The following is a 13,666-nucleotide window of genomic DNA, read 5'->3' on the forward strand; positions in this document are numbered from 1 at the left end:
GGAAATGCACCCCAGGTTATCTCCTGCTCAGGACCAGCTCATAACCAGCTTATAACCAGTTTAAACCAGCTTATAACCAACTAAGGACCAGCTCAAACCAGCTGCCATGCTTCAAAACATACCTAACCAGCATATGCTGTTTTTTTTTTAACAGGGCTGACATCATTGGTAAGCTTAACTTGCCCTAGCTTTTAAAAATCGAATTACAAATTAGATGCACTGCAGGTAAAGACAAGAGATTCTGTCTCACAAGAGCTGGATCCTACGCTCAACTGTCTACACTTCTTGTGGTACAGTAGTTGCAACGTTAGATCTTTGTTAAAATTTTTCAACTTCATCAGAAATATGACTACAAACTTAAGGGCTGGGGGTAGGAACAGGGGTAGGCCTAAAGATTAAGATACAGGTTAGATGAAGGAAGAGGGGTCACAGGCAATATTTCTAACAGACATCAAGTGTCAAGGTTAAAACTAGGAGTTGGATTTCGGATAGAGACTACAGGTTAGATTAGTGTTCTTGAATAATATTTATCAATTCATTTCCCTCTGATTTTAGGGGTAAGTTACAGTAAGGAATTAGGTATTACAGAAATTCCTATGACTTTTCCAAGCCACTATTTCAAAATTCACTGGTACTTTCTCTTTCAGGTTTTCAACTTGTACCTCTTTCACAACATCCTCCCCCAATCTCTCTCTCTCTTTTGCAGGAGCAGTACAACAATTTGCCTACCCATACCTCCAACGAAGAATTTCTCACTGGAGCTAACTCTCTCTCCCCCACCTCTTTCTCTCTCTCTTTCTGAGCGCAATGTTTATATAGACCACAGAGCTCCTCTATCAGGCTCAGTTCCCTTTCAACTGCAGTTCACCAAACAAGCAGGAGTCCAGCCAACCGATTGCTCAGCATCTAACAAGGAAGACCACCAGAGAAAAAAAGAGACAATTATACACAAACACTGAGCCTTGTTCATACTCACACATGGCCAGCATGTCCAAGTGGACATTCCTCCAGGCCATGTGTCTGGTGGTTTCATTGTCCACGGCAGTACCTGAGAATTATGAGGATGATATCGATGTGAACTTTGGACCCAATTATTTGAACGAGATAACTGAGGAGGACCAGATGGAAGGTGAGTAACCAATAAAAATAAATAAATAAATAAATATTCCATTGTGATCAGTACTGTTAGCTGTGAGTTACGGAGACATGCAAGTGGTGACATGACAAATAAACAGCGTGTGTGTGGAAATGTCTTTCAGAGAGGTGTTACATTAGCAAGGAAAAAGACAAAGAAATACAAACAATGTAACTCACTGGGTTCATGTGTTTAAACATTTGTGAATGCAGGAATATTTGTTGCAGTATTTGTTGAAGTGTAACAGAATTCATGTGTTGTGCCATGACATAAACCTTTTGGCATCCTGTACATAAATAACTCACTTGCCATGATAACTTAACATAAAAATGACTATGAAAGGGTGTGTTATATTAGGCTAAGTTTTTATACTTATAACAAAAGCATTACTTGGCTCTTTAGATACATTTTCTAGATTTTTTGTTTTGTTTTGTGTGAGAGGATGCGTGTTATTTTGCTATGTCCCATGCACTGCTCATTAAATTTGAATGATAGTTTAATATTGTCAAATCATAAAATAAAATAAAAAATTCTCCTATTAATATTTTGTTAAATAAGAGATTACTCAATTTGAGTGTATTGATCAGTTGGTAATAAAAACTATATTTTTATTTAATAAAAAAAGAAGAGTTTGTCTCTGTCCCTTGAATGGTTGTCGACCCTGTCGTATTGGGGAAACCACCCCTTTCAGAAAAGGCCATCCACTTTAGTGACATCAGGACAACAGATTTTTTATGTGGAAAAAAGGAAAATAGCATTTCAAAAAGGACATAGCATTCATTTGTAGTTAATATTGCTAAAAACTCAAATTAATGGGGAAAGGGGGATGGGGGGTATATCGATGTGATTGAGGATGTAATAATATTATTTATTATTATTATTTTTTTTTTTTTAAAACCCTGTTTAGGAAAAGGACATCATACCTTTCAGAAAATATAATTAGCATCTTAATTTTGCATTGAAAACGTATTTAACAGTAATATATACAGTATGTCCATGACAGGGTGGACATATCTTATGGTTTATGCTTTGAATAATGGCCCATAGCTATCTAAAAAAAATTAGCTCAGCTAATATGTTTCTATAGTACTTGAGTGTCTACTATTTATGATATGACAAAGCGAAAAAAACAAATTTTTTGAGTATTGTGGGGGTTGAAGGCACACTATGGTGATATTGACTCTATTATAGTTCACAGAGTTCCATAGGACCATGACGCACTCTCCACTGCTAACACTTCAAGCTCAATGGTGTCACCTTAAATACATATAAAAACCATGTCATCTAAACTCATGTTCTCTTTCTACATTCCTCTCCTTTCATTTCTCTTGATTTCTCTCTCAGGGGAGACCCCCACACCTTCCCCTGAACCTTGCAAAGGCCCAGTCTTCACTAAGTGGGATAAGCTCTTCACAATGCTGGAAAATTCCCAAATGAAAGAGAACATGCTCCTGCAGTATGCCGATGATATCACCAAGGTGGAGCTGCAGAGTCTGAGAGAAGAGATGTTACAGTTTGTGGCACAGTACGGCGGCTCTTGCGCATCTGCAGTTGAGAGCTCTGTTCGACGGGCTGGGATTCAAACAGAGACGCGTCTGCAGAACGCGCTAGACCGTGTCCGAGAGGTCTCAGCTGATCAGTCCGCGCAGCATGATGCAGCCCTGCAGCAGCTACTGGCTGTTAGCGTAAACCAGGCTGCACGGCTGGAGCGACTGGAGAACAACTGCTTGAAATGGGGGGGAGGAGGTCTGGCCTCCCAAGCCAAGAGCTTCCAGGCCCGACATCTCATGCAAGAAGTGACGGAGACAGAGAATGGAGGTAGGCTGGAGAAGACTCTGGCAGCCATCTCCAGTGAGCTGCAAACCATCCGGGAACAGCTGACCCTTTACACCAAATCAGTCTTTGTAAACAGCCTTCCATCAGGTGAGACATCTAAACTATAGAAAGCAAAATTAGTCAATATTTTTACTACTTTACTGAGAGGCGCATAGAGCAAAAAAATTGAAAAATTGAAGCAAAATGGGTATACTGGAATTCAAACTGGATTCAAACCTCAGAGTGTTTAACTATGTGCAAGAAATGGCACAGATAACAGACCACACTGTGTATAGAAAGGTTAAAACGCACATGTAGATTTATGCCATAGGACCTAAACAAAACATCATGCACCAATTCCTACCAATTACTTTGCAAGTATGTTGCTTTAAATGAGTTATTCTTCTGAGGTCAGTTTGGATAGGACTAAAACAGACTGCCACGGTGACAATTCTGGTTTGGTGCTGTAAATTTTGAGCTGTAAATCTGCGATTTATGCAAACCACATGGTAAGATCAAACCACTAGCCAACTAAGCTGACTAAAACAAACACAAAGCATGTCAACTCACACGACCTCTGAGCAGACCACCATCACCCCAAGTTAGGAGGTTGATACCCCCAAAATCTGATAAATGTTTAACCCCCAAAGACATTCCCCAAGCTCCTACTGAGTTGGGAAACAAACTTTGTTCGCATCAAGAGAGCTTTCACCTTGTCAGTAAGCCGGATACAGTTTCTAGTCAGCTTAAGCTAAAAATGATTTAATCTGCGAATGCCCATGCCTTCTGCATTAAATAGCTTTGTAGATGTAGAGTAAATGAAAGACACAGAGGGAGGTATAATTATGAACAGCAATGCAGGGCGACCACACCAAAGCATCCAGGGGGGAAAACAGAACCAGATGAGACTGTTTAGAGAATGACTTAGCCTTCCTCCATTCTCCCACAGCAGGAAATCCAAGACAAATGTAATGAAAATATTGTAAGCTACGGTAGGATAGGAGAGCCGTGGCCTGTCATAGCAAAGCAATCACCCACAGGAGAGAGAATGTACCAATCCCATTAACCAAGCCCCCTTCAATCCCTATCCGTTTTACAAGCCTTCCACTGTAATTGAGTTTCTTCTGGTTGAAGGTCCTCTCAAAGGTTATGCCAGCTAATCGTGCACAAAACTGACCATCTGTATAAAACATGCTCATGCAAGCATGAACTTATAAAAGACAACTGCACAGGGACGATCATGGTTGGGTTATACCTGATCATTTAGCAGTGAATAAATACTTAAAGCACAAGAAAAAGAAGTCTCTTGATCTTTGTCGCTCTTTGGGAGGCTCAGCAGAAACAAATCCTGGACAGGATTCACACTTTGTGATGAATCCTCCTTGAAAGTTTTTTGTAAAGGTTAGATAGGTTAGACAGATAAAATCACAAGCCTTCAGTGATGCAATCGTATGTACCTATTGATGGGTGGAGTGGTGTAGTGGTTCTCCCTCTGAAATAAATAGGGTAACAGACATCATAACAGATCAATTCTGTTCCTTCTAAAAGCGGATAATCAAAGTTTGTTAACACTCTCCCTTTCCCTCTCTCAATTCTTCTTCCTTTCCAGGCTGTGACACTGGGCTGCTCTTCCCCACACGTTCATCTACAGCTCATGTTGAAGTCTCACCCAAAACACCCTTTAAGACCAATGCCGTCACCATTTGCCTGTGGGTGAAACCAACTCAGGTGCTCAACAAGACCATCCTCTTCTCGTACAGTACAACTGGCAATGCCTACGAACTCCAGCTGGTGTTGAATGGACAGAATGTCTTCTTTACCGTCGATGGTGAAACCCATTTGGTGCAAGCTTCAGGGGCAGCTCAAGAGGGTCAGTGGGTGCACATTTGTGCAGTCTGGAGTTCACAGCAGGGCTTGGTTTCACTGTGGGTGAATGGTCAACAAGCTGCAAGCTCTCCTGGAGTGGCCGAAGGTCATGAGTTACGCAGCAAAGGAAGCATACTATTGGGGCAAGAGTATGGACGTTTCTTCAGGCATCTTAGTATCCCCGACACATTTGATGCGGAGCTGGCCTTCACAGGGAAGATGACTGGAGTGAACATGTGGGACCGCGTTTTGGATTCAAAAGAGATATCTCAGCAAGCGCGGCTGGATGGGAATGGTTGTGGTATCCGTGGTAATGTGGTGGCATGGGGCGTTTCTGACATTGAGCCAAAAGGGGGTGTCAAATTAATATACTAAATTTCTCTACTGTCTTAACCACCTGAGCCCTGTATACATATCAGCTGAGCTCCTACAAGCACATATTAAGAACCTGCTTTGCTACACCTGCACAAAACAATAATTTTCCTCTCCTTAAATGTGCAAAAAATGCTCCCTCACAGGGAAAATGTGATTTAGCAAGTTACAATAGTTAAACTGCTGCCATTGGAGGGACATTATATCATATATCTTTTTTATTATTATTACAAACTGTTCTGTTTTACAAGAATGTTTAATACAAAATGGAGGGATTTAAAAAAAATATATATGTATTATGTATCGTCAAACTATTTATCTTGATTGGTAATGTTTACATTCAGATTTTACTTAATTTTTAATCTATTTGTAATGTAATACTTCAGTCCATTGTTATTTTTATGCTTTTTTTTCAAACTATAGGCTCTGTTACATATCTTGTGATGGCCATTTTAAAATATTTTGTTATAGAGTTCTGTATGTTATAGAGTATGTGAGTTCTGCTAATTAATAACTTTTTTGTCTTTGGTTTGTATTTTTACCACAAGATGGATGTTATGTTTTGATGACAGAACTGTGGAAAATGTTTACAAATTGTGACTTTATTTTTATGTTTCCGCTGATGTGATTAAATGTATTATAATGTTTTTTTGTTGTTGTTGTTAAGAGGCTAAGATGAATGTATAATGTACATAGATATTTTTCTGAGGGTTGGGGAAAACAAACCATAATAAAAATGTAAAACTAAAAATAACAAAAACATTGTCATTCAGGATCTGTTGAATGAAAAAAGATCAAGAGGTGAGTGTTTCAGTTAATAGCGCATAACAGTTAATTGTGATATATACGTTATTTAGTGATTCAATACATTATGATGGATAATTATTCCATAACCAACAGCCAAATCATTCTTAAATTAAAACTATGTAAAGAGTTTACCAGTGAGACTGTGAAAAATGTCAGTAAGTGAGTGTGGCTTTGTCCCAAATGCTATCCCATATCTGTAAAGTCAGCGAGACTATAGGTTACTCCATTCCCAACCCCTTTGCAGCCGCTATGAAAGTGAGGACTCAGATAAGAATCACAACAGTTTAAAGGTATGGTTACATTTAATATTGTTACACAACGGATTCAAGTTAGTCATACAGATTAACCAACAAAAAGTTGCTTCGTTTGAAAGCTGAAAATTCCGCTGAAATTTTGCTAACATGACTGCACCCTAACATAACATTTGAAACAGGGTTAGTGAATCTCGAGTATCAGTTTTAATATCTCTTGGTTTGCCTCGCTCTCTTTTTTAATAGAAAAGACTTACAGAATCATGTAAAAGTGACCTTTTAGTTAATGTCAACATTAAGCAACATTAAAAACCCTCTTTCCTTCCACCCTGTGACATATTTGAATAAAATGTTAAATTTAAAGGGAAAAAAATACACTAACAAAAGATAAGTTGCTTTGGTGGCAGAGCAAGTGAGTACATTTTGATAAAAGATTATGAGGACAAACATTCTCTTTTTCTTTGGAATATTATGCTCAATAATAATGATGAGACTTGTACAATAAGATTGTGTATTAAAAAAATCCAAGTAAATCAGTTAATCGAAAACAAGACAAAACAGCACAGGCCACATTAAGCGTCTGGTATTTTACACGTGTAACATGCGACATAACCAAGGATCTGGATGACACTGGTCATGGGTCAGCATAAAAGAGGAACAAATCATTGGCTTTGCAAAAGCACTCAGGCCTCAGACTGATTAGTGGATCCAGATGGTGGAAGGGAGACTACATTCTTGAAGGGATATTACTAATAATGAGCATTGCTGGAGGGAGTTTGGGAGCCATTCAAAAGCTTTAATGTTTCAAAGATGCTTCTCTACCTTTCCTGCTCCTGTAGTGAGTGTACACACCAGGGGAGCTGTGTCTCTAACACACTCCAGACCACTACAAACACTCATCGTACCGCCGACGTGACTTCAACATGAGACCCCTGTGTCTACATACTAAGGAAACATGAGAGCTCATGGTGAAACACCTACGTAGCTCAGCAAAACATTTTAAAGAGACTAAGTGATTGTTTAAGTTGTTGACTGTCCTGCTGAAAAGAGCAGCATACACTATCTGTTGTCATGGTGGTGGTGTCACAACTAGTCTTCTACACTAATCAAGTCAATATGGTATTTTGAGTAGGGTTGTTTTTTTTTTTACCACCAGTAGCCATTAAGTCATTGCTGAAGTAAAGTTGGTCATGGCCTTCTTTTTCTTTACTTACCATTTTAAATGTTTGATTTTCAAAAAGCCATTTTTCAGAATGAGCCTGGCCTGAGCATTAAATAGACCATGGAAATTGTAATTTAATTGTCGTACCAATGAAGTAGTTGTTTCTATGAATCACTGCTCTACCCTTCCCTTTGTATTGTTCAGCGTTTAGAACCCCTCGATGGTACCCCACAAAACCTAACCTGAACCCCATTACCTCACCACACTTCCTGCTTCACGGACTATGAAGAGGTTGCACATTATTGGTTGTCTGTGAACCCATGGGAAGTAGGACCAGAGTGGTGTTAATGAGAGAAGGGGAAAGGAGACTGATTAGAAGGACAGACCCCAATGGGAGGCTTGAGGAAGGACAAGTTTGAGCTATTACGTTAAAAAAATCCAATAAGCTGGTCCTCTGTAGTTGCTCTGCTATAATGCATGGCATATGTCGCGGATATATCGGTATCAGCGAATTTGCTGCCGATATGAAATTTTTTTTTTACAGAACATATAACGCAGATAAAAAAAGCAAGACAAAACAGTAAAAAGCACATTTTGGCTTTTTAATTAATGCAATGGTGAAAAAAAAATTGCCAAATACATGGGGAAAAAAACTAGAAAAACCGTATTTGGTATTCGGCCCAGTGTTTAATTTTGTTCGGTTTTGGCTTCGGACACAAAGAATATCGGCCGATATACCGATATCGGTATCGGCCCCAAAAAACCCATATCGGTCGGGTTTTAATGCTTATACTGGAAATAAAGATTACTGATGTAAGTTAAACCAAGTATTGCAATATCACATTGCAATGTGGAAATGTAGACCAATCACTGAAATGTAGACCAATTCCTCGAGAGTGGAAGATTCTGGTGTTGTTCTTGTGTCTTGTGCTATGTAGATTTTGAGAAAGAGTGAGTTGGGTAAGTGCTCTGTTTTCTATATCTAGGCTGGATTCATTCCAGAGGTTCTGCTAACTCGCGTATCGGCTTTCTTCTCCCACTCAGCCCTCTGGAGTGCTGTGATGGTACAAGATGTAATCAAAGGAGGCCTGAGAGCGTATTTACACAATGCATAGGGCATATGGAAACCCAAACATTTCAATGCAAGCTGCTTCGCTGTAGTGGTCAGCCAACTGTTGACTGTACCTCAGGCTCCAAAAACCTGAGCAACTGTTGAGTGGAAGTTGTCATGACAGTTTCAAAACTGAGAGTTACGTAACCAGTTCTTGGATGGACACGATGGTCAAGCAGCAAGCCCAGTTTTAAGACAATACACTTCATTTAGATCTCGAACCCCCATGAACAGTTGAATAATACAAATTAAAACCAAAGAGGGACCTTCTTCATCTGAGGCAATGATTTTTTGTGTTGGCAAGAAGCATGTTGAATGGAATGTTGAATGGAATGTAGAAAGTAAAATGAGGAACCTCTCTGTAAACCACTGTGGCATGATTGGATGGATATTTGGTTCATTTGCTGAACAAACAAATATCTCAAATAATATCTCAGGTCTGTGGTAACTATTTTAAAGGTCCCATATTGTCAAAACTGATATTTCCTGGCTTTTTTCATGATATGTGTGGTGAAGAGATTGAACCAGGAAGCCAAAAGAAAAGGGCTGATGGGGTTGCTCTCAGGCTATTGTGATTTTGCAGTGCCATGCTCACAACAAATCAAAAATGGCATATCAAAGGACGCCAGTGTTTGTAAGGTTCAATATTCAGGTGGTGTTTTTTTTATTTGTAGATCACACAGTCTCTTCCCTCAAAATGGGTGCTTTTTGGCCAGAATAAGAACAAGCATACCAGACTTTATGCAGATAGTCAAAAGATTATCTATCACTTTTTCCCTGAGTAATGAACATGCCAGGTGGTCGAATAGAACACTTACAAAATTTTTCCAGGTAATCTCTTTAAGAGGGAGTATCACTTGTAGCTGTCCGACAGTAAAAAAAATTTGATCCAACTCTAAGAAATTATAAAACTGTTGCAGAATATAAAGATATCAGATTTATGTCCTTATCTGTATCATGACCAAGCTTTACCAACATTTCTGTGTTTCAGTATTTATTCTGTGGCTCAGTTAAAAGGCATTTACAATATTGTTGTCCTTTGGCTGACCCAAACTACAATATATGACAACGAACTGAGGTCAACGTAAATTTGACCACACTGTTCCCTAATGAAGCCATGTTTGTTTTTCGCCTCTGATGACTCTGGCCAACAAACTCCCCAATCGACCCTTCCTTTATGACAGAGTTTTAACACAAGAAGTAGAACCACACCAATGAGATCTTTATCTTCGATGGGCAACAACTTGCGTGAGTGGAGTGTTTGAACAGCTGACATGATAGTGTATCTTGGCACATACACCATGTTAAATATACCATCCATTCCTTGTATGACTCGTAAAAAAATGCTAATCTTTCATTCAAAAAACACTCAATAACATGTACTTCAATCAATTTAGAAGAACAATGGATGTAATAAAGTTTGTTTCATTGTGGATGTCTCAAATGACCCATTTAACTGTGTGGTTTTGGGACCAGAAACCAGAACCACACACTGCGGGCCAGGAAGACCACATGTCATCTACACTACGCCAATGCTGTGCACACTAGTGCTGTGGAAACTAAACAGTCACTTGTCTCTGTGTGTGGATATTCTTATAAAGACACAATAGGACTGCTTCTCTAATTACCACAAAGGCAATGAGGTGCACAGTCTGGAAAGCACTGAATCATGGGGAATATGATTGTTTTTTACCTTCCATGACTCACCATTCTATTCTACTGTGTAATCAAATACAGCATACGGTGACGTTGACTTTGCCAAGTAGGACGTGTTCCTGGATCAACATCTGTTGTTGGTCCTGGAACAATATTCTTGTCAAACAAACACCGCCATAAACCGAACAATTTACTACCCCAGCACTAAACCCAATGCTACACCTAACAATGTTTCCTAACTAGGAACAATGCGACAAGTTTGTCTGTCTAGAATAAATGTGAAACTGGTGTACCATGATACACAGCCAATCAGAAAATATTTAATGTTTATTCAGGGCGTTCTTACTCCTAACTTGTCACATACCGACCCTCGGCATCACTTTTTAACGCTCAGGGTACCCCTTTAGCATCAGGTCATGACGCATGTGTAAAAGTATAAATTTTATTTTAAAAAAATGTAAAGTGTATAAATATTCGTACTTTCAGAGGTATTGGGGCATCTAACCCCACTCCTATCCTAAACCAATCCACTTCTCAACAACATAAACACTTAACAGGCAAAATCACAGGTATGTATTGTATAAATATTTATTTACATATACCTGCAAACTCACAGGAGGTGAGAGAAAAAAAGATGACATAGTTCGGAATATAACCCTTGTGGGGGGGTCTGGAGGCATCCCCCCAGAAGAAAATTTTTGAGAATTTAACATGTACATGAAGCGTTCTGGTGCACTCTGACAACAAAATAAAGGAAAAAGACAACATAAGCTTCAAGTAAAAAAAAAGCACATTTATACCACAAACATTTTGAAAAGTGCAACTCTGTTGTCACCGGTGTTCATACTTCTCTTTGTGAGCAGTGGAGTAATTTATTTTTGAAAATTTTAATGTTCACATTAGAGTGTGCATACTATCAACAAACTCCATCTTTTCACTGCAGAGGAAACAGAAGCTGCACCTGAAGTGTCATTACATGTATTTACACAGACAGTTTGATGAAGCTGAGGTGCCATAAATGCATTTACACCACAACATTTCAAATGCATAAATAATTTTATAAGACTAATATTTTAAATATTTTTGAACATACAAGTTAAATATATTGGGAAAAATGCGATACTTATAAATATGAAACCAAACCACCAGTAGATGATGGTAAAAAAATTTTAATGAGCGAGTCATTAGTCATTTATTCAAATGGCTGATTCATCCAAAAACGAGGCAAGTCACTACTGTCTTTATGAATGGGTTACTGAATCATTGACTCACTTGATTCGTTCAAAAACGTGGATTCATTCAGTATCGAAACACCGCTGTGTTGCTCGGAGACACACAACAGCTCTGCTGTGGCTTTGATTGAAACTTTGTCAGCGAACTTGAGCAAAAACAGTCAATATTGTATTACAAATTGCGAACTTTTTGTCTGTTTAACTCACACTGAAGAACTTCCACGCCGACGACATGTTTACATGCGGATGTGAGCATAAGTGTGCCGTCAAAACGGACCGGCTGTGAGATGAGATGTGTTCGATTTGAAGCAGCAGCACGCAGACCGATCGCACATCAAAGTACCGCGAGAGCGATTCGAAAGCATGCGGAGCCATCTGCTCTCTTAGCTCTCGCGGTGCTTTGATGTCATACAGCGATCGGTCTGCGTACTGCTGCTTCATGTCGAACCGAGAAAGGGACTTTGGTCGAACACACTCCTGTCTACGAGCTTGCAATTTATCTCTCTCTCTCTCCACCCAGACCCAACCCCAACCCAAAAAAAAAAACTCTTTGGATCTAGACGATTCACATAAATGACATATTTTGATTCAAAACGGCGAATTCTGCCGAAAAGCGACTAGTTTGCAGGCATGTTTACAGGTATTTATTAATACTCCAATATGTAATTTCATCATAGCGATATTCCCATGTCCATCGTGTCTGTGTATGCTGCCAAAGGTTTCTCATTGAAAGAAATGGAGCACACTGCATATCGAAAAACGGCGCTAAAAGTGTACCCTGGGCGTTAAAAAGTGACGCAGAGGGATATTGACCAAGTGTCAAAATGTGACAAATTGGGAGTGAGAATGTGTTGGTTTATTGTAAAGTTATGAAGAGGGACAAATGAGATTTCAAGATGGGCAGAGTCCCCCCCCCAAAAAAAACCTCTTCGAATCTAAACGATTCACATAAATGACATATTTTGATTCAAAACGGCGAATTCTGCCGAAAAGCGACTAGTTTGCAGGCATGTTTACAGGTATTTATTAATACTCCAATATGTAATTTCATCATAGCGATATTCCCATGTCCATCGTGTCTGTGTATGCTGCCAAAGGTTTCTCATTGAAAGAAATGGAGCACACTGCATATCGAAAAACGGCGCTAAAAGTGTACCCTGGGCGTTAAAAAGTGACGCAGAGGGATATTGACCAAGTGTCAAAATGTGACAAATTGGGAGTGAGAATGTGTTGGTTTATTGTAAAGTTATGAAGAGGGACAAATGAGATTTCAAGATGGGCAGAGTTACCCAAGTTAACTTTCTCCTGTGGAACACAACTTTTTTTTTGAGCATTCAATGTCTATGAATAGTCACAAAAGCTGGTTACCAACATTCTGCAAAATATGTTCTTTTGGAACAACATGAGGGTAAATGATGAGTATACGATGACAGAATTGAAGCATCCCTTTTAGTAGTGCTGGGCGGTATACCGGTTCATACCGAATACCGGTGTTTATTTTTGTTATGATATGAATTTTTAAAATACCTCAATACCGGTGGTGTATGTCACTTAAACAACTTTCGGAACGCGACACTGTTTGAAAGGGGTCCCTTTTCACTGTTGCACTGTGGATTTTCTTATATTTTCTTATAGATTTTCTTGAATTATTATAAAGATTATTCAAATTAATACGCATGGATGACAGTTGATTACAATAATATTTCAGTTTATTTCCATCATTAGTAACAGTTTCCCCTGTGGGACAAATAAAGTTAATATTAATCGTATATTAATAATAGGCTACTTCATTAACTTTATTTACTATCTCTGTTGTAGTATTATTCATAAATAAAAACCAACAAGATTTTTTTTTTCACCATGTTTCCAAATTCTCTACCCCAGGTCCAAAAGAAATGTAAAGATTGTGTGAAAAATACCGTGATATAATTTTTTGGTCATACCGCCCAGCACTACCTTTTAGCTATCGTCAAATGTTTCTTTCGCTTACAATTGTGGTTGGTTAGGAAAAGACCTCCGATTTAAATTGAAGAGAAAGATAAAAATAAGATAAAGGCCTTTCATCACTTGTCACTTTAACACGCAGTGCCTGGTTAGGACACAATGTGACTAGGGATGCAGCGATTAACCGCGCTTTAAAACGTCACAGTTAATTAATCGTAAAGGTTCCGCTAAACTGAGTGTTTCTGTTACACGGAACGGAACTGTTGCAGCTTGCGCAAAACGAAAACAAAGTTACACTAGCGGTGCACCAGCTTA

General features: G+C 38.9%; 2 protein-coding genes across 2 annotated transcripts in view; one reads left to right on the top strand and one right to left on the bottom strand.

Annotated features, from left to right (window-relative positions):
* The window catches only part of LOC107714444 (ventricular zone-expressed PH domain-containing protein), a 101,729-nt gene that overhangs the window by 66,936 nt on the left and 21,127 nt on the right, over positions 1 to 13,666 (bottom strand). The window lies entirely within an intron of this gene.
* Positions 812 to 5,942, top strand: LOC107714445 (pentraxin-related protein PTX3-like). The gene is made up of 3 exons (XM_016520278.1): positions 812 to 1,129; positions 2,480 to 3,058; positions 4,560 to 5,942. The coding sequence occupies exons 1-3, from the start codon at positions 979 to 981 to the stop codon at positions 5,189 to 5,191; spliced, it is 1,362 nt and encodes a 453-aa protein (XP_016375764.1). The 5' UTR covers positions 812 to 978; the 3' UTR covers positions 5,192 to 5,942.

The sequence above is a fragment of the Sinocyclocheilus rhinocerous genome, unplaced genomic scaffold (genome assembly GCF_001515625.1).
Source record: "Sinocyclocheilus rhinocerous isolate Xijiao unplaced genomic scaffold, SAMN03320098_v1.1 scaffold88, whole genome shotgun sequence".
Classification (NCBI taxonomy): domain Eukaryota; kingdom Metazoa; phylum Chordata; class Actinopteri; order Cypriniformes; family Cyprinidae; genus Sinocyclocheilus; species Sinocyclocheilus rhinocerous.

Excerpts from the sequence above, each read along its gene's own strand:
- LOC107714445 (XM_016520278.1), top strand. The coding sequence starts at position 979 with ATGGCCAGCATGTCCAAGTGGACATTCCTCCAGGCCATGTGTCTGGTG. Across the intron at positions 1,130-2,479 it reads TGAGGAGGACCAGATGGAAG|GGGAGACCCCCACACCTTCC; the intron begins GTGAGTAACCAA and ends TTTCTCTCTCAG. Across the intron at positions 3,059-4,559 it reads TGTAAACAGCCTTCCATCAG|GCTGTGACACTGGGCTGCTC; the intron begins GTGAGACATCTA and ends CTTCCTTTCCAG.